Source organism: Budorcas taxicolor, chromosome 10 (genome assembly GCF_023091745.1).
Source record: "Budorcas taxicolor isolate Tak-1 chromosome 10, Takin1.1, whole genome shotgun sequence".
NCBI lineage: Eukaryota > Metazoa > Chordata > Mammalia > Artiodactyla > Bovidae > Budorcas > Budorcas taxicolor.
The window spans coordinates 34,830,531-34,851,555 of record NC_068919.1 but is presented as its reverse complement, the minus strand read 5'-3'; the positions used below and the strand labels follow the sequence as shown (position 1 = coordinate 34,851,555).

At 47.1% G+C, this 21,025-nt stretch overlaps 3 protein-coding genes across 4 annotated transcripts in view; 2 read left to right on the top strand and 1 right to left on the bottom strand.

The window, feature by feature from the left end:
• Positions 1-1,863: 1,863 nt before the first annotated feature.
• On the top strand, positions 1,864-11,242 carry PPP1R14D (protein phosphatase 1 regulatory inhibitor subunit 14D). The gene is made up of 5 exons (XM_052647223.1): positions 1,864-2,115; positions 2,267-2,269; positions 10,672-10,755; positions 10,955-10,987; positions 11,177-11,242. The coding sequence occupies exons 1-5, from the start codon at positions 1,864-1,866 to the stop codon at positions 11,240-11,242; spliced, it is 438 nt and encodes a 145-aa protein (XP_052503183.1).
• A 1,072-nt stretch (positions 11,243-12,314) lies between these two features.
• On the bottom strand, positions 12,315-19,275 carry ZFYVE19 (zinc finger FYVE-type containing 19). 2 transcript variants are annotated; one of them, XM_052647230.1, is made up of 11 exons: positions 19,139-19,275; positions 17,608-17,729; positions 17,397-17,450; positions 16,910-17,028; positions 16,668-16,813; positions 16,212-16,320; positions 13,956-14,165; positions 13,458-13,537; positions 13,038-13,136; positions 12,809-12,936; positions 12,315-12,726 (listed from the first exon to the last, which is right to left on the bottom strand). In XM_052647230.1, the coding sequence occupies exons 1-11, from the start codon at positions 19,190-19,192 to the stop codon at positions 12,648-12,650; spliced, it is 1,200 nt and encodes a 399-aa protein (XP_052503190.1). In that variant the 5' UTR covers positions 19,193-19,275; the 3' UTR covers positions 12,315-12,647. The 2 variants fall into 2 exon arrangements, with proteins under 2 accessions (XP_052503190.1, XP_052503188.1); XM_052647228.1 differs by having other exon boundaries at positions 16,668-17,028.
• Positions 19,276-19,454: 179 nt separating this feature from the next.
• Positions 19,455-21,025, top strand: part of DNAJC17 (DnaJ heat shock protein family (Hsp40) member C17) — a 28,710-nt gene continuing 27,139 nt past the window's right edge. The window contains exon 1 of the mRNA XM_052647231.1: positions 19,455-19,573. Within this exon, the coding sequence (XP_052503191.1) occupies positions 19,496-19,573 (78 nt within the window). The 5' untranslated portion in view covers positions 19,455-19,495. The remainder of the gene's footprint in view (positions 19,574-21,025) is intronic.

Here is a 21,025-nt window from a genome sequence, read left to right as displayed (position 1 = left end):
TTTCAGCACATGCTTAATTGCTCCACAGCATGTGAGGTCTATAGTTCCCCGACAGGGATTGAACTCATGTCTCCTGAATTACAAGGTGAATTCTTAACCACTGGACCACCAGGAAAGTTCCCACCATCTCATTGAATCCTCTTCAAACTCCATTTTGCAGATGAGAAAGCAGACTCAGGCTGTGAAACTGGAGGGTTATTAGACCAAGGCAGGGCAAAGCTGAGTTTGAACTGGGATCTGTCAGCCTTCCTCTGAAGCTTGGGTGTTTCTAGGCTACCATTCTGGCTTCCAACCCTCAAACACTTCCCCAACCCGGTTAACTTAGGGCTCAGAATACCACCATTAAAGACTCATCAATCAGTTTTTGTCTAAAACTCTCTTGTAGGAGTCACTGTATGACAGATTAAATTGATAGGTTGGAAACAAACTCAGCATCACAAAGGCAACCACTCTAAGACCTAAAAAGAAATTCATGAAAAAGAAATACATAAATAAAAATAGGAATGTAGGAAGTAAAGGGGATGAGGGAGTATGAGTGAGGGAGCTAATTTCTTATCATTCATATTAGGAGACAAGAGATACCGTCTAAAATGGACAAACTGGAGTTTCCCTGGCAGTCTAGTGGTTAAGACTCTGGTCAGAAAACCAAGATCCCACATGCCACGCAGCACAGTGAAGAAGATAAAAAATAAATAAAATGGACACATTGTGTTATTACACGAAGGGATAATGGTGATCACAGAACTAGGAACAGAAGCTGTCAGTAGGCCGCCTCTAGAGGCCGGGGCTGGGGAGAACAGAGAAACTTTCATTCTTCATTTGTCCTTCTTAGCTCTTCATTTAAAAAAAAACGGACTCGATGGACGTGAGTCTGCGTGAACTCCAGGAGATGGTGATGGACAGGGAGGCCTGGCGTGCTGCGATTCGGGGTCGCAAGGAGTCGACATGACTGAGCCACTGCACTGAACTGAACTGATATATTCTTCTGTTGTGTGACTTCTCTAAAACGTTTGGAAATTTTTGTTACAAAAGACTGAAGAGACAAAAACACCCTTCCTTTAGAATGCAAGTCGGTCTTGAAGTAATAGTCCTTGACACCTGGGTAAATGTTAGGTCTGCAGGGTTCCTCAGTGGACCTCAGTCAGGGGAGGGTCACGTGGTGGTAAACACGGCTTCCTAAGCAGTTGCCTGTGGGGAATGGGCTTGGGAGACAAGTTCACCTTTGCAAACACACAAGGCCAGGGGAGTACCTGTTCCCTCACAGTCCTAAAGGCAGCTCACACTCAGACACAAGAGGGTGCTGCCCCCACAAGGGCCAGAGATCACCACCCCTCTAATTATTCCTGATGCAACTCTGCCCTCAGCAGCACCACGCTCTGAGCAGGAGCCCTTGCCAGCCAGGGACCCCACTCCTGCAGGATCCCTGTGAGCATAGCTTCTGAAGGCCAATGGATCTAGTCCCAGGAAAGCGCTGCTAAGGTCTCTCTGGTGAGTGTGACTCAGGTTAGAGCCCCGCACCCCTCAGGACCCAAGGCCCTCTCCCACCTCCAAGGCATGGCACCCTCTTGACCTTTGTTCTTGTGTAGTTTATATCCCTGTTTTGCAGCAGCTGCAGAAAGGGAGGCTGGGGCACAGCTCGGGAGTGCCACTTACTGGCAGCCTGGAGCCAGGAGCCTGGCATTCCCAGCACCAGACAAAGGCCAGTTGATCTTTGACCCCCGCCCCGCCAGAAGCCTTGGCCCTGCCTCCACCCGCCTTTCTTTCTTCCCTGCTGGCCTCTCCCTCTGCTCTCGCTCCTCATTCCCTGGCTTTCCTGCTCTGACTGGCAATTTTTCCCAACTCTTTGCCCAAACCAGTCCTTCCATGCTGTCTTCAAGCCCTGCTTCCTGCACATCTCCCAACCCGGACAAGGAGAGTCCAAGTAAGAAGGTCCGGTGGGCTTTTGCGAGGAGGAGGACATCATCCACGGACTCCGAGTCGAAGTCCCAGTCTGACCCCGTCCGACCCCGGTCCCGGAAACCCAGCCGGCTGACGGTGAAGTATGACCGGGGGCAGCTCCAGCGCTGGGTGGAGATGGAGCAGTGGGTGGACACCCAGGTTCAGGAGCTCTTCCAGGTGGGTAGGACCTGGCGGGCCTGGGGACTGGAGGGCACAAGAGAAGTGCTCTATGGAGAGGAAGCTTTTCCCGCAAGTGAGGCATGGGTTTGCAGTCCTGAAACTGGCCTCCCATTGGTCTGGGCTCTGCCTCCCACTCTATAATCTGGAGCAGGTCTTTTAACATCTCTGAGACTCAGTTTTCTATCTATAAAATGGGGCTATCAATGCCTGTTGTACCCGTTTTGTAGAACTTTTTGAGGCTCAGATGAGATGGTAGAGGAATTATTTTTATTTTAGGTCTGTATTTACTTTCATCCTCAACACACATACCTGTCTAGTACATCATTGTTCACTCCTCTAGCTATCAGCCATGTGTAGCTATTTAACTTTAAACGGATGAAAATTAAATAAAATTGAAAGTTTAGTCCTTCAGTCACACTAGCTACATTTCAAGTGCCCCGCACCTCCAGGTGGCTAGTGGCTACACAAAACCTTTCCATCATCTCAGAAATGGATAGTGCTGGAGTAGAATGTCAGAGTGACCAATAGTGACCGCTAATATGAGTGCCTGACCTAGCCTTGGCCCTGGCTCTGACTGATTCCCCTCAACCACATCCTGGGAGAGCAGCATTTTATTTTTTACCTAGATACCTCCAAATCAAGATTCTAGTATAGTAACAAAGTTTGCTCCAACAACAAGAATAACATTTTGAGCACTTAACCCTACACTAGTCACAGTGTCCAGCACCTGCCTTACGTTATTTCATTCAGCTCTCCCCACAAGCCCATTAGGTAGATTCTGTACTGTTGTATTTAGTCACAAAGTCCTTTCTGACTCATTTGGAGCCTTCCAGGCTCCTCTGTCCATGGGATTTCCCAGGCAAGAATACTGGGGAGGGTTGCCATTTGCTCCTCCAGGGCATCTTCCCAACCAGGGATCCAACCCAAATCTCCTGCTTGGCAGGCATATTCTTACCACTGAGCCACCTGGGAAGCCAAGATACTGTTTTACTGTAGAGGAAATGGAGGCTTAGAAATGTTGAATAACTAGCCCAGGGTCACACCACTAGGCAGCCCTGGGACCAGGAGCTGAGCGTCTGCCTGTAGCGTCTGAATGTTTATTCAAGTAGCTTCGTGGTTCCCCAAAGTTCTTCAGAAATAATCCAATGCCCCTGTTGCACTTCAACTGAATTTCAGTCTACTAGGGTGGGGCCCAGGCACTGGTCTTTTTCATAAGCTCCACTGCTGATTCTAGTGTGTGGCTAGCAAGAACCTCTGCACCAAGCCGGAGACCAGAGTCCTCCTTGTCCACATGCCATGGCCCTTGTTTCTCTCCTTCCTTACTCAGGTCCTGTCTTTTTCTTGTGAGACAGCAAGGTTTTGTGACTCTCCCAGGTAAGAGCTGTGTCAGTGGTCCTGCAGTGGGGGTGGGGAAGAGTGATTCATGTGGCCCAGGCAGTCTTGTCAGGCTCACTGAGTCACCTATCAGTTTGGTCCAGGTGTTGACAGTGTCCCTGGCAGCGCTTGTGGAGGGGAGGGAGATGGCCTGGAGCTGGGAACAGGAGAGGCAAGGTTTCTTGACCTGTGTCTACTCTGACTTTGTGGGACATTGCCCTACCCTTCATTCCTGCCAGCACCCTGCCTCTCTGGACCTGTTTCAATTTCAGATTGTTAGACTTTTGGATAAAAAGTCTTATATTTCAGACACCTCAGGGCAAATCGTTCCAGGCATTAGAGAGAAACAATAGCCAAAGAATCTTGTTTTGCAAGATCAAGGCAGGGGAAAAGCTGTAGAATTATGAGCTCATAACGTTAGAAAACAGGACATGTGGGAAGACTGCTCCCAGGAAATGACTGGAATAAAACACCTGACCTGTGGTTGCCATGGCAGTTGTCCAAAGGTGCCAGATGGGAGTTCCTGTCCTAATCTCTGCTTTTTTCAGCAGGAAGCAGGCAAGTGGGTGGGAAGCACTAGGTAGAGGCTGGTCACCTTGGGCAGAGATTGAGGCAACTTGGTCTCCAGCTTACCTTGCTTCAGTTCTATCTTCATAAAGTCCCTCTCTACCAGGTGCCCCCCTACCCCTGGCCACATACCCACCCTGGATAGCACTGCTGGATTGGTTCCAGGAGTAGGTTGCATCACTGTTTTTAGTTTAGTTTAATGGGACCCAACTTTCCTTTGTTGGAGGGCCCCACCTCTTCTCACTGGGTGTGCAGCCTGTTTTAGGGTCTTGAGAAGAGCCAAGTCTGGATTCAACAAGGCAAACTGACTTGGGCCCTAGAGCTCCTGTTGTCCAGAAATGGTTGTGTAGATTCGGCTTTTAAGCAGGGACTTAAACACTCACAAGCTTCTTCTATTTTAAGGAGACTCCTGTTTAACACTATGCCCTGCTTTGGTTACAATCCCCTACTTCCTGTCTCCTTTACAAGGCTCCTTAGTGGATTTGCACTCAGAGCCTTTACTAACTTTCCCCCTTCCCTTCCTATCACTATTCAAACCACTGTAATCTACAAACCACTGCAACCTGACTTCTGTTCCCACCACTCTATTGAGACCTCTTGGCAAAGTCGAGCATCACTACCTGGGGGGCTAAATCTAGTGTACATATCAGCAGGAGAAACTGTTGACCACCCCAGAGTTTCGAAACATTCCTGTAGTTTCCATGACACCATGCATTTTGAAGCAGCCCTTTTGATGTGATGGCATTTAAAAAAACAATCTATTCAATTTACAACTGTAAAAATGTATTGCCTAGGGCCCTCCCAAGGCCTCTCTTGAATTCCTGGGTGATCAGGGATGACCATCCACTCTGGCAGAGTGGAACTTGATTTGTCTATCAGTCCTCTGTGAGGTCAGGGAACTGTTCATTTCTGTGCCTGCAGTGTCTCATAGTATCTGGCCTTGTGAAGTTTTGCCCTCTGAATGCATACCCTGTGTTCAGCAAAAGCTCAGGAGAACCCTTATGCAGACTTTTGGAGGTCTCTTGGCCCATAACTCCCTCCTCTCTAGAACTTGTCAATTTATAACCACCTCAACCCCAAACTCTGATCTCTGTCATATCAATTTAGCATGACCACTGCGCTCTGCTTGGGATCTGCCTCTCAGCTCTGTGGTCTGGAAACTGCCTTCAGGATGAAACCCAGGACAGTTGTAGAGTCTACCTCTTTCATTTCCCGTCTTTCCCAGGTAGTACTGAGTCACCTGTTGTCTAAAGTCTGAGAACACTGTTTATATATTTTTGTCTAGTTTTCTAACTATTTTCTGACTAGTTACTTATGTTGAGAGAGTAAATCTGGTCCCTGTTACCCCATCATCAGAAGTATAAATATCTTGTTAACTCCTACTCAGCCTTCAGGTCTCAGATTAGAGGCCACTTCTTCCTGGAAGCCTTCCTAAACCCTGGTCTTGGCTAGGTTCCCCTTTCATGTGCTCCTGTAATATCTCATCAGAGTGCTTATCACCCTGTATTATAACTACCATTTTGCTTGTCAGTATCCCTCAGGAGAATATAAGCTTTTCAAGAGCAAGACCATATCTGCCTGACTTGCTCTTATGGCCCCAGGACTCATCACAATGCTTGGTGCACAACATGCTTTCAATAAGGATGCATTTAATGAATGAATGCTAAATCAGATGAGCTAGAAACCAAGGAAGCAAAGGAGAAAGTCTAGAGCTTAGGGTGAAAGAACTAACTTAGAATCCTAGCACTAATTTACTTTTAAAAGGGTAAAGAAAGACCAAAACTACTAACAATGATTAACCATCGGCAGTGGAAGGAATGAGAGGGTAATTGAGGCATGTTTTTCCTTCTTTCTTTTCTAAATCAACTTTATTGAAGCATAATCCACAGAGGATAAAATGTGCCTATTTTTAGAGTAGGGGGCAAGCATTACCTCCTCAAGATATGGGACATTTCCGCCGCCCAAAAAGTTCCCCCAATAGCACTTAAACAATTTATACAACCAAATTACTTAGTGCATCTGTTTTATTATGTCTTCTCAACTGCCTGTAAGACAGGTTCTTTGAGGGCAGGATCTTTGTTTTGTTCACCGAAATTCCCAAGCTCAGAGTGCCAGGTTAATAGTAGCCACTGGACATGTTTGTTGAATGAATAGATTCCAGATAATTAAATACTCAAATAGAAAAGATGAAATTATCAAATATCTAGAAAAATGTAAGATGACTATCAAATATTTACCCAAATCAGTATGGGAAGAACCTGCTAAGCATAGAAAAAAAATTTTTAAAAAGGAAGCAAAACTCAACCTGGAAAAAACATTATTTCCAATTATATAATACACCTATTTCTCCAGTGCCTCCCCCAAACAATATATCCATGACACATGGAATGCCAGGGATAATCTGAATCAAAACAAACAAATAAACTTATTAAATCAGTTTTAAAAAACCCTCAACAACCCCATAGAAAAATGGAGAAGGCAGCAGTTCTTGCAGTGTGTTCTGGTGACACCGGGGGTTCCCAAGACCTTTTCAGAGGGTCTATAATTATTTTCATAAATAATGTAAGAAGTTGTTTGCCTTTTCGACTATACTGATATATGCACCGATGATGCAAAAACAGTGGTGGACCTTGCCATGAATCAAGAAAATTGCACCAACCTATTCTAGAAGTCATGATCTTCCTCATCAGGCAACTTTTACTTAAGAAAGTCCCTGATGAAGCACTACAAAACCTTGAGTTTACATCTTAAATTTTTAAAAAACATTTTTATTAAGGTGTAATCAATATTTGTTTCAGGTGTACAATGTAATGATTTAATATTTGTGTATATTGCAAAATGATTACCATGATAAGCCTAGTTAACAGCTGTCTTCATACATAGTTTCAAAATTTTTTTTCTTTTTCTAAAAATAATTTTATTTATTTATGACTGCTGGGTCTTCACTGCCGTGCGAGGCTCTCTCTAGTTGTGGTGCGAGGGCTTCTCATTGTGGTGGCTTCTCATTGCAGAGCACAAGCTCTAGGGCATCTGGGCTTCAGTAGTTGCAGTGTGCAGGCTCAATAGTTGTGGTTCCCAGGCTCTAGAGTTGTGGTGCAATAGTTGCGGTGCATGGGCTTAGTTGTGCTGACGCATGTGAGATCTTCCCGGACCAGGAATGGAAACCTTGCCTCCTGCATTGGCAGTTGGATTCTCTTTTTTTTTTGACTGTGTTGGGTTTTAGTTGCGGCTCATGGGACTCTCTCTAGTTGTGGTACCCGCGACACATGGGATCTTAGTCCCCTTATTAGAGATCAAACCTGAACCTGTGTCCTCTGCTTCTGAATGTAGGAAGGCAGATTCTTAACCACTGAACCACCAGGAGAGTCCCTGGCAGGCAGATTCTTTACCACTGAGCCACCAATTTTTTTTTTCTTGACAGGAGGACATTTGTTTTTTCTTTTTTCAAACCCATGCTCCCTGCAGTGGAAGATTCTTAACCACCAGACCACCAGGGAAGTCCCAAGGAGGACTTTTAAGATTTATTCTTTTAGCAACTTTCACATAGGCAGTACAAAATTATTAATTCTAGTCACCATGCTGTACATTAGATCCCCATGACTTATTTATTACTGAAAGTTTGTACCTTTTGATTTGCTTTACCCATTTTGCCTTTTCCCACCCCCACCTCAGCAACCATTAATCTGTTCTTTTATTGATGAGTTCTCTTTTTTAATGCCACATATAAGTGAAATCATACAGTGTTTGTTTCTCTTTGATTTATTTCACTCAACATAATACTGTCAATGTAATTCACATTGTTGCACATGGCAGGATTTTTCTTTTTTATGGCTGAATAAATTTCCAGTGCATATATATACACCACAGTTTCTTTATCTATTTACGCATTGATGGACGCCTAGGTGGTTTCCATATCTTGGCTATTGCAAATGAATACTGCAGTGGACATGGGGGTTCATATACATTTTTGAATTATTGTTTTCACTTTCTTTGGATTAATATCCAGAAATGGAATTACTGGGTTATACGGTAGTTCTATTTTTCAGTTTTTGAGGGACCTCCATACCATTTTCCATAGTGCCTGCACCAATTTACATATCTACCAACAGGGCACAGAGGTTCCCTTTTCTCACATCCTCACCAACACTTATTTATTTTTTTGCTATCTTTATTTTTAAAATACATGCACAATGGTAAATTTTTTAAAAAATAATAAAATGGTACACAAAGATGTAAAATGAAAAATATGTCTTTACTAACTTATAGAAACACTTGTTACTGTCCTTTTGATAATAGCTATTCCAACAGGTATGAGGTGATATTGCACTGTGGTTTTTTCATTTCCCTAATGATGAGTGATTTTGAAGATCTTTTCATTTATCTGTTGGCCATCTATATGTCTTCTTTGAAAAAAACGTCTATTCAGATACTCTGCCCATTTTTAAAAGTTAGATTTTTTTGCTATTGAATTGTCTGAGTTCTTTACATATTTTAGATATTAACACTTTATGATTTGCAAATATTTTATCCTATTCAGTAGGTTGCCTTTTCATTTTGTTGATGGTTTCATTTGCTGTGCAGCTTTCTTCTTTTAATGACTTTATTTTTTATTTTAATGACTTTATTGTTTTAGGTTCACAGCAAAACTAAACAGAAGGTGCTGGGAATTTCCATATTCTCCCTGTCCCCACACATGCATAGCTTTCCTACTATCAACATACCCCTACTAGAGTACTAGTGCTGATGAGTTTATATTACTACATCATAACTACCCAAAATTCAGAGTTTATATTGAGATTCACTCTTGGTGCTATACATTCTAAGGGTTTTCACAAAGTATAATGATGTGTGTCTACCCTCCTGGTATCACATAGAGTAGTTTCACTGCCCTAAGAATCCTCTGTGTTCCACCCATTCACCACTCTTCTGCTGTAACCCCTGGCAACCACTGATCTTTTTACTGTCTCTGTAATTTTCCAGCATGTCATATGGTTGGAATTGTACAGTATGTAGACTTCTCAGGTTGGTTTCTTTTGTTTAATAATATGCATTTAAGCTTCCTCCATGTCTTTTTATGGGTTTATAGTTCATTTTGTTTTAGCACTGAATAATATTCCATTGTCTGGGTGCACCACCATTTATTCATTCATTTACCTACTGAAGGACATCTTGGTTGCATCCAAGTTTTGGCAATTATGAATAAAACTGCTATGAACATTCAGGTGCAGGTTTCCATGCAGATATATTTTCAACTCATTTGGATAAATATCAAGAACACAAGTGCTATTTTGTGTGATAGGAGTATGTTTTGTGTTGTAAGAAAGTACCAAACTGTCTTCCAAAGTGGCTATGCCATTTTGGATTCCCACCAGCAGTGAACAGGTATTCTTATCGCTCCATAGCCTCATCAGCATTTGGCATTTTAGGTTTGTTTTTGCCATTTTAATAGGTGTGTAATGGTATCTCATTGTTATTTCAACTTCCAATTCCCTAATGACATATTATGTTAGCATCATATGCTATTTGCTATCTTCATATCTTGTTTGGTGAGGCAGATATACAAAATTCCCCCATTTTTAAATTGGATTATTAGTTTCTTTTTGTTGGTTTTGAGAGTTCTTTGTATATTTTAGATAACTTCCTTTATCAGATATATCTTTTACAAATATGTTCTCCCAGTCAATGGTTTGGTTTCTTACTCTCTTTACCTCTTTCAATTTTATAAACTATGTATTGCTTACATTTTTACAATGACTATAAAAACTTTTAAAGTTAGCTTTATTGAGATATGATTCACATACCATACAGTTCCCACTTAAAGTGTAAAATCCAAATAGTTTTAACCATCTTCATAGGTTGTACAACCACCAGTATGGTCTAATTTTGGAACATTTTACTATCCATAAAAGAAACCCTGTACCAGTTAGTAGTCACACCCCATTCCTTATCACCACCACTCCCAGCCTTAGGCAACCACCAATCTACTTTGTGTTTCTATACACAAACATCCTATTCTGGATGTTTAATACAAATCAAATCATATAATATGAAGCCTTTGTAACTGGCTTCTTTCACTAACATGTTTTCAAAGTTAATCTCAGTTGTAACATGAATCAGTCCTTTATTTCTTCTTATTGCTGAAAAATACTGTATGGCTACGTAGTATTTTATTTATCCATTCACCAGTGGATGGTCATTTGAATATGAATAATGCTATGAACTGCATTCATATGTGATTTTTACATGAATATATATTTTCACTTCTCTTGGGAATAGACCTAGGAGTGGAATTGTTGGGCCAAATGATAACTTTTTATTTAACATATTAAGGAGCTGCCAAATTGTTTTCCAAAGCAGCTGCACCATTTTATATCCCTACTAACAATGTTTATAACTCTTGAAATTAAAGATCTCTTTTTAAAGAACCCTAGACTTTCAGGTAGAACATAGTAGGTGTTTGGTAACTGCTGAATGAAAGGATGAATGGGTGGTTTGAGTAAGGAGAGGAATTGAACATGGAAAATAAAGAGTCGGAGATGGGTGAACCCAACTGCCTTTCACTCCAGCACCAGCTGGCCGGGCTCCTCTGAGCCCCATGTGATTCCCACACAGGACCAACCAACTTCTTCAGAGCCTGAGATCGACCTGGAGGCTCTCATGGAACTATCCACAGAGGAGCAGAAGACTCAGTTGGAGGTAGAGTGGGTGACTGGGCCCCAGACCCAGGGTTAGGGGATGGAAGCTGGGCTTGGACCAAGGGGAACCCAAGAACCCAGGTTCTGCTTTCCCATCCAGTGTGGGGAGAACCAGTTCAGAGGGGAAAATTCCTGGGAGACTGGGGACTCGTGAAAAAGTGCTGTGGCTCAGGGACCCACTCTTTGCTTTCTTCCACCAGGCTCTTCTCCAAAACTGCCCCCGCCCCACAGAGGTAAGGGATGCTCTGCTGGTCTGGGCTAAGAGGGGGCCCAGTGGGCTGGCAGCTAGGCCCTGGGTCCTTCTCCCCTTCCCTGACTCGGAGGCCACAGGGTCAGGTGGAGACTAGGGGAGGACTGTGGTGGGGTAGGTGTGACCCCAGAACTTGATCTCATCCCTGCCTCTGCTCCTGTTTCTTTCTCAGCCTTTTATCTCTGAGCTGCTCAGTCAACTCAAGAAACTTCGGAGACTCAGTCGACCTCAGAAATAAGCCTTGTGAGACTAGCTTCATCAGCCTCAGCACTGCCCAGTCTGCCCTGAACCCCTGGATCTTCAGCTGGGTGGGACACAGCTCCTTGGGACCCAGATGAGGAACGTGGAGAATGAGGAGGGACATTTGAACGCCACTGTCCATGTGCAGCCACAGCTGGTTCCTGTCAGCTGCACTGTCTGGGAGCCAGTCATGGCTGTTGCCCAGTGCCTTCCCATCAGCCAAGTGGATAAAACCTTCAGGAGCCCCAGCTTCATGGAGTGTGGTGCATATCTGTGCTGACGGATGGGGGAGGGAGAGAGTGAAGTCTTATACCAGAGGGCCAGCATCCAAGTCACTAGGCTCCCATATACCTCACCCATCCACATGTCCAGCCACCCATCCACACATGCCTTGAGAATTCAAAGATACAGGTCACAGTTCTGTGTCAGAGAAATCACCATCATCCAAGGTCCCAGAGGCCAAGCAGAAGGCACCTGGCTAAGACACACAGCATCCTGGCACTAACAGGAGCCTAAGTGGCAAAGACCAATAGGAGAGTTAACTGGAAAAACCTAGCTGGGTCTGGGGGCATCAGAAGCTAAACCTTCCTCCCCCACTAACTGATCCAGGAGGCCTCAGGCTAAGGACTCTCTCTTAAGCCAGCTCCAAGCCAGAGGCTAAAAGAGAAAAAACAGGGACTAAGCAGAGGGGTATAAAGGGTATAGGCTGAGAGCCCAGTAATCAGGTAAGGAGGGAGCTGGTGGAAGCTGACAGTGGGTCTGAATGGCAGGCAGCTGGGGACAGGAGCCGTGGAGGTGGCATCCTTTAGGATAAGGCCAGAAGCAGGGTATGCATTCGCTGTTTGTGTAGGCAGTGTCTGAGTACTAGAAAGGTTGTGTAATCCAAGATGGTGGGGCCTGGGGGCATGCCTACTGCATGTGAGGCCACCAGGAGAGGTGGGACTGTTCCTGCCTGGAGAAACTTTTTCCTTCGACCTCACTTCATAGGACTCTGTTCCTGTACCGCTTCGAGGGCCCAGGCTCAGGATCCATAGGGTTCTATAGATAAAAGATGCTGGTCCAATGAATCACATACTTTATTAAATCCTCCAAGTGCCAGCGGAGGACCCTGGGCTCTTGAGCAAGTTTCAAGGCTCCTCCTTAGATTCACACTGGTCTTGCCCTGTCTCTCACTTCCAATCCAGACTCCAGCGCTGGAAGGCTCCTGACCTCTGCCTTCCCTCTGGCTCCTCCAGTCATTGTCTCCAATGGAGAATCCTTCCTCCTTCTAGGAACGGAGGCTTAGGAAAGGGCACACTCATAAGCAGTCCAGCCTGTCATGTCCTGCCATCAGATGCCCTGGAGGGTGCCCCAGCCTGTGTGCTTGCCTGTAGGATGACCTTCCTGGGAGGACCAGGGCTCCCTCAGTGCCCTCGGCCTTTATGCAGGGGCTGGTAGGCAGATGTCTGGTGCTCTTTAAGCTCAAAGGCATCATGGCCTTCCCTGCAGAGCATAGAAATAGGTCAGAGATCACAGGTAGCCCTGGAACTCTCCCAGCCCCAAAGAACATTCCACCTGCACCCACCGGAAGCAGCGGATGCAGTAGAGGTCTCCGTCGCAGCCAGCACAGCGAAGGGTGGCATCCTCATTGCAGATGCAGCACCAGGGGAGCTCCTCTTCCTCTTCCTCAGGCCTGGTGGCCATGGCTTGGGCCTTTAAAGACCAGGGAGGGATGGGGGACATCAGGTACCTGATGGAGGTAGGAGGGAGGCTATGATGGCAGCCTGGAGGTCTGTATCTGTGGTTCTTCTCACCTTAGGCTCTGCCCTGCAGGACTGGTCTTGGAGTTGGGGAGTTGGCCCCACAGGGATGTTAAAGCCACTTGCCTCATCCAGGGCAGCTTCTTCAGTGAGCTGTGGACAGAGTGAATAGGTACAGCTCCTAGTTCCAGGCACCCCGCCAATGCACAGTATTTCTGCGGTTCGTAGCCTAAGCTCTCAACCCATCTTCCTTGATCTACTGTCTGTGGCTGCTGATGTCCCATCTCAAGGGCCCAGAGGCAGGTGTGGGTCACGGGGGCAGAGGAACCTCAGCTAGAACAGGAGCTGCAGAGTGACTGGCCAGCGAGCCCCACAGTTGGGGGTGGGGGGCAGAGTGAATGGGGCCAGGGGGGTGGTGGGGCAGCACAGCAGGGACCGGACAAGGGGTGGTCAGGTGGGTAAGGCAGGGCCAACCTGCCGCAGGACTCTCTGGATGGCCTTCTCTTCTTCCTCTTCATCATCGCTGTCTGGAAGGTGGTAGTCCTGGAGGGTCACTTGAAGATGGAGGGCAGGGAGCAGGGGAAGAGGAGTGAGGTGGAGAGCTCACCGGAGTGGCTGTACTGCTGCCCCCAGGAGTGGCGTGGTTTCCAGCCACACTTGTTCCAGAGTTAAGCTGCCTCCGCAGCCACTCTGATCAGAGTGGCTCTGATCCCCCTCTGCCCCCTCTGCTGGTCTGGACAGCATGAACAGAAGGCTCTGCACCTGAAGGGACCCAGGGCCCCTGCCCCCTGATGGCTGCCCCTTGTTCTTCATCCACCATTTTGCCCTAGCACTGGTCTCATGGTTCTAGGCAGTGCTCAGTAGACTTGGCCTGGCAGAGAGTACAGCCACTGTGCAGAGCTTGGCCTGGGGGTGGGAGTTGGGGGGCCTGCCCAGGGGACACGAGTGAGCGGCTGTTTTATCAGCCTCTACCTCTGTCAGGGTCCCGTCCCTGCAGCACAGCCAGGCGCTTGGCGAGGGCCAGGATGCGCTCCTGCCGCGTGTTCTCCTCCCGAAGCTCGACCGCTGCCTCAGCCAGCAACCTGCTCTTCTCCTCCTCCAGGGACCAGGTGGCTTGCCCCCTGTAACTGGTGCTCTGGGCCCCTGGGTCCCCCCGGTTGAGGTCGTTCTGGATAGAGGTGGCTAGAAAGAGTGATGCATTCGGGGAGGGAGACATTTCAGGATCTCTCATCAGAAACCACTGAGCCCATTTCTTAACTTAAAAAAAAAACCCCACAAATTATCAGCTTTTTGTTCCATAATAGTTCCTGTGGCTTATACTGCAAATAAAATTAGTTATTTTATTCATTTTCCCACATATAAAAAACTAGTATTCTTAGACATTTTTTTCCAATTAAATTCATCCCCACCCACCTGACACTTTACCATGTTGCCCTTAGGGTGGGTGCCCCATGGTATGAGAATCACTGCCCGAAAGGAGCAGAAGACGGGGAGGCCAGGGTCCAGCCAGGCTCTCTGCCTTACAGGCTGGGATCAGCATTTCTGGAGAGCAGCACAGAGAGGACATGAGGGAAGCTGAGGTCTTGAATGTCACTAGGGGGGAAGAAGTTTACTTGAGTGGGTGTGGCTCTGACATGATCCCCTTTAGCTCAGAGTTTTGAAGTTAGACAGCTTTGGGCTGAAGTCCCAGCTTTGCTACTTAATAGCTGTGTGACCTTGGTCAAGTTCCTTAAGCTTACCAGGCCTCAATTTCCTCGTTTATAAAATACAGATAATAATAGTAATCATAGGATTACTGAGGATATTCAGTGAGATTGTATCTCTAAAGCAGGGTTTCTTTTTTTTTTTGGCTCTACAACACGGCATGCAGGATCTTAGTTCTCCAGTTAGGGATCAAACCTCTGCCCCCATCAGTGGAAGTGCAGAGTCCTAACCACTGGACTACCAGGGAATTCCCCTAAAGCAGGGTTTCTTTTGTTTTTTGTTTTTTCTTTGGGTTTTTAAACTTTTTGTTTTGGGGTATGCATGCATTTGTGATAGTTTCAGGTAAACAGCAAAGGGATGCAGCCATACACATACATGTATCCATTCTACCCGAAAACTCCCCTCCCATCCAGGCTGCCGTATAACATTGAACAGAGTTCCATGTTAAAGCAAGGTTTCTTAATCTTGGTTCTATTGACATATTGGACAGGATATACCATACCTTGTTTTACTGTACTTCACAGATAATTGCTTTTTTTTTTTTTCTTACAAATTCAAAGTTTGTGGCAGCTCTGTGTTGTCAGATGGTAGTTAACAGTTTTTAGCAATAAAATATTTTACAATTAGGTATGTACATTTTTTGAACATAATGCTATTGTACACTTAATAGTCTATAGTGTACATACTTTTTATATGCGCCTGAAAACCAAAAAATTCATGTGCCTCATTTTATTACAGTGAACTTGAACTGAACCCATAATGTCTCTGAGGTATGCCTGTAATTCTTTGTGGTGGGGGCTGCCCTGTGTATGGTATGACGTTCAGCAGCTTCCTTAGCCTCTGCTCACTAGATGCCAGTGGTACCCTCTGAGTTGCAACACCCAAAATGTCTCCAGACGTTGCCAATTGGGCCCTGCAGGGAAAATCATCACCATAGTTGAGAACCACTGCTTTGAAGCTTTAGGAGAGCTCTGTCCAAAAGAATTTTTTATGATGTTGGGAACATTCCATGTCACGTCATGGTCTGTATCTGTGCTGTCCAAGAGCATAGCATGAATCTCTTGTGACTACTGAGCATTTGAAATGTGGTACCACTTAGGAACTCAATCTTAAATTTAATTTTAAATAAATAGCCTCTTCCTCCTTATCATCATTATCACAGAGAACATTCACTTACTATGAGCCAGGCAGGGTCCTAAGTACTCCTGGATTAGCCCATTTACTCCTCATGACTTCTCCATGAGGTAGGTCTTGGGAAGTGAGACTTCAGTCAAGTAACATGCTGAGTGTCACACAGCTACTAAGTGGTAGAAAAGGGAATCACTGTCTGAGCATAAAGCCTACACACTGATCTACTAGGCTTATACTGGCTCCCATTGGAGTAAACATTCAATAAATGGCAATCCTTATAATGTTGATATTCTCTAATTTATATTCACCTCCCAGGGTGTCAGCATTGGAGCCTCTCCCACCTGGGGAAAGAGTAGGGGGTGGGTCCCTGGGGGAGCCAGGTGGAGAATATACCTGGGCCTTCTTGTTCCCAGCTCTCATCAATAGCCACCTCCGCTGTTAGCTGTGTCAGCAGATCCTGCGCCTGCTGCACCTGGGTCCTGGGGTCCGGTGGTTGATGTGCCTGCTCAGAGGAGGGAACCTCAGTGGGGAGTAGGGAAGTGGGAAAGCCACATCATAAGGCTCAGAGCAGTTCAGGTCAGGGCTGGGTGCTGAGGAGTTCCCAAAACTCAGGAAAAGGGGACTAACCAAGAGCTCATGTAATCAGGTAGGTCTTGTTGTCCCCAACAGAACCTAGGGGCCACTCTTTGCTGCCCTACCCAGTCCTGCTGCTTGTCCCTGGTTCCTTGGCCTGACAGCAGGCCTCAGGAGCAGGAGGTACTCCTGCGAAGTATCTAAGCATACATGTATCTGGGCTTCTGCTGGGTCCTTGTCCCAGGACCTCCATCCCTCCAAAGTCACAGCACTCACCATCTGGGGGGCCTGAGAAGATGGAACTCTGCCTTGCAGCACAGCAAGCCGTGCCTCCATCTCCTGGGTGGAAGGGACAGGACCCTGGAATGCATCCCTCAGTGCAGCTAGCCTGGCTTCTATCTCCGCCTGCGAGGGCACTGACTCTGCAATTGGCATAGAGAAGCCTTCTAAGATCCAGAGGGATCCTACTCCCAGGAGCCCTGGATGGTGTCTTTTCCACCCTGTCTGGGCCTGCTCACTGGGCTTGTTCTCCTGGCGGAGCCGTGCCAGGCGCTCAGCAATGGCTTGATCTTGCTGGGTCAGTCCATGGCTCCGGGGAGTGCTGGGCTTCTGCTTGGCTTCCAATGCTGCCACACGCCTGGCAGGATATGAGATAGAGGCTCTTGATGAATGCAGAAGGGAGGGGTGAAGGCACCCTCGCTGTTTCCTATTCAAATCATTTCTAGCCAGCGAGGGAGGCCTCCAACGGACAATCTTTCGGGTTCATTGCTCATGTCACACTGCACCCCAACCCAGCCAACTGGCAGGAGGGTTCAGCTGAGAGGGTGAGGTCTACCAAGAACCTTTTCTGGGGAAGGGACTGATGAGCTGCTCTCTGAGCCCAGGAGGGCAGTCAGGAGCCGCTGATCCTGGGCTCATTTAAGCTAAAGGCTGGGAAGAGACTCCTATCCTACGGCTCCTGTGTCCTTTCCCCTCCCCATTTGTCTCTGTCCCTTCAGCACTTACTTCTTATAGTTCTGAGGTGGTGACCACTTGGAGGCACTGGCAGGAGAAGATCCTCTACAGAGAAGAAATCTAGTGTCAGAAGTCACCCACCATCTGCCTATTGGTGCCCTCCACCCCAAACAATCCCGAGTCGACCTCTAGAAAGCTGAGAGGCCTGGCCAGCTGCCAGCTGCCATGCTTGGCTGAACCGTCACCCGTGTTGGCTTCTCACCTGGTCAGAACCTCATGGCATTGCTTGCAGACCTTCTGTTGAGTGTTTCCAGCTCGGGGAACTGCTGCACTGAAGCTAAGGCAGCCGGAACAGAAGGCCCGGCCACAGTTCTTACAGCCATACTACAAGAAACATGAAGCAAGGAGTCTACCTCTCACCCACCCCTGGAGGCTCCTCATGGGGACTCTTGGAACACACACACACAGAGCAAACTGAAGCTGTGACCAGCTGCTGGAAGGAGGATGGGGAATGGGGCCCCTAAGGCCTGGGGAGAGATGGAGGGTGGAGGGCAAAGCGATTCCTGTCTCCAGTCTTCTATTCAAATCTCATAAAGCTTCATGAAAAATTCACATGCTTTCTACTCGGTCTTCAATTCCCTAACACAGGAGTGTAAACGATAAATAGGCAAAGTCCCATGCTTCAGGTCACTGACTCTTCAACAGAGCAGAGACAAAATGCAGGGCCCATGCCTTCTCTGTTCTAGCAGAGGTGGAAGGAGGCTTGATTCAGGATGGGATGGTAACAATAGCCTCCATTTACTAAGCATTTACTGTGTGAGTGAAAAGTGAAAGTCGCTTAGTCATGTTGGACACTTTGCGACCCCATGGGCTGTAGCCTGCCAGGCTCCTTTGTCCATGGAATTATTCAGGCAAGAATACTGGAATAGGTAGCCTCTCCCTTCTCCAGTGGATCTTCCCAACCCAGGGACTGAATCCACGTCTCCCACATTGCAGGCAGATTCCTTACTGTCTGAGCCAGGCACTAAATTCAGTACTTAACATTCAATACTTGATTTAATCCTCAATTTATACACACAATCATACTTAATCCTGATGACAACCATTATCACTCTTATGTTAAACAGGATCAGAGAGGTTACTAGACTTGCCTAAACCAAGGTCACCCCTGTGAATGATATCAGAGCCCCAATTTGAATTCTGACCACTTTAATTACAAAACCCAGGTTTCTGAGGGCTCCATGATCTGCTTCCCTACCAGCTATTCATCCCGCCTATCTGGTTCCTATCTCCTGGTCACACTGAGGCAGAGGAAGCCTGCTGTTTACCATGGGAATTTGGCAGGTTTGTGCTGAGGACAAGTGAGACTTTGCTATGTTGCCCTGGAGACAGGAGAAAGGGCAGGCTGCTTGATGGTGAGGGCTTCAGAGCAGAAAGCGTAAGGGGCATGGTGTAGTGCAGAGTGGTCACAGAGTATTAACTAAGACCGGGCTGCGGAGGAGCAGGGTGGAGGGAAAAAAACAGCCAGATCCTACACTTGGCGGACAGAAAAGCTTAGCTTTCCGAAAATGACAGGAGCCTGATTTACAGTTTACAGGGAACTCACATCCAGCACCTTAACCCCGAAAGCAAGGGAGTGTTAGCCCCGTTTTATAGAAATGTTAACTGAAGCTCTGTGGCTTCATCAAAACCGCATGTCTGGAGAGGGCCCATAAAACCAAGCCTAGGACTGCAAGTCCCGTGTATTTCCCTCCACTTTGCGTCCTCCCTCTAGCCCATGAAGAGAGACTCGCCTCCTTCTTGAAGAGGGTGAATTTGACAGCGCACCCGTAGCACCTACTCTCCATCCTGTTTCCCGGTGCGGCGCGGCACGATCCGCAGAGCACACCTCTTGCGGGTCTGGTCGGGCCCCTCGCACCTTCACCCAGCCCCGCCCCTACCTACTACGCCCACTCGCGCGGGCCAGCCAAAGCCTCCGACAGGAGATTCACGACAGTCACCCCAGCCGGAGAGCCGCGGCGGCGGGCGCGAGGGCTGCCGGGAGTCGTAGTTCGTTCACCATTCAGCTGGCTTGGAGCCGAGAGTCCCCGGGAAGCCCCAACGCGTAGACTTTTGGGAGTTGTAGTACTAATCCAATCAGAGCTGGAACCATGGCGGTGACGAAGGAGCTCTTACAAATGGACCTGTACGCGCTATTAGGTATTGAGGAGAAGGCGGAGGACAAAGAGGTGAGAACGGGGGTGAGGAAAGGCGATCCTGAGAGACCTGGCGGCCCTCCCAGCCTTGGCGCCTCGCCTGAGGCTGGCACCACCATCTTTCCAGGTTCGGCTGGGTCCTGAGTGGGGAACGAGAGGCGGCCCAATGGCCTCAGAAGGGGGGGTTCCCAGACCTTCCTCAGACCTCAATGCTCTGAGGCCCTCACGAATAAGAGGGGGCACGAGCGAGAGGTTACTCCGCGGGGCACTGTACTGTGCTCTCCGGTGGCCCCTTGTGTAGCGGAGGCCGCGGGTGAGCCTGGGAGGCAACCCTATCCTACTCGTGCGCCTGCGCAGTGTCAACCTCTGATGCCCCTTCCGTCTAGACTGCTTCATTCTCTCTTGCTGGCTGATTTAACTATGTTAAGAGCCTAGGGCGGAAGAAAGGCCAGGTCTCAAGGCTCCTCCATTCCTTTTTCATGCCTTCCTTGGCAGTGTGACCTATGACTTTGCCATCTCTGTTTTCTTTTACACTCCAGCCCATTGACTCTTTTCTAGTAGCAGATGCTCAGGTATTGCCCTCCCAACATGTGCTAGTGGCCAGAAGCAGGAGGGTCAGAAGGGTAGGCAGATGACCTGGAATTGGAGTTTCACAGGGAACTGCAGGTTGATAGATGTGCCAGGGAGTGGTACACTGATCAAGCTGTAACTAAGATTTCTGTTACTTCCACCAGGATTATGGTGGTAGCTGTAGCAATGTAGGAAGTGGAGGCAGATAAGTTATCGAGTGAAAATTAGTGCCTACAGATGCCCCTGTACTTCCAGGCTGTTCTGCTCATTGTCTGAGTGAGCTTGTGGAAAGAGGAAGCTCTGGGACAGAAAAGCAGGGAGACCACAGGGCCCTTGAGGAGTGATATAGTCAGTCAGTATAGAACTGTTCCTGCAGCTGCAGCTGAAATCAGAAGTGGGCTGTGGGGTTGTATACAGAGCACCAGAGACATCTGTTACACCTGTCTCATAAGTCTTAAATTTTCACTGTTGGTTATGCGTGACACCGATACAAGGGCTTCCCAGGTGGCTCAGTGGTAAAGAATTCACCTGCTAAAGCAGAAGATGCAGGAGATGCAGGTTGGATCCTTTGGTTGGGAATATCCCCTGGAGGAGGAAATGGTAACCCACTTCAGTATTCTTGCCTGGAGAATCTCACAGACAGAGGAGCCTAGTGGACTACAGTCCATAATGTCGAAAAGAGTCAGACACGACTCAGCACAGCACCGCACCACCTATATAATATTATGTGCTGGACACTATTTTAAGTATTCTGTATTTATAAATTGTTTAATTAGTATTTCATTATTAGTGGACGTTCCACACTGGATCTAGCCAATGTCTTGGAACCTTGATGTTGAGAACTCCTGAGGAAGGCAGTTATGAGCCACTGATGTATATATTAATCAGAGAAGTGACATAATCGGATTTTAAAGA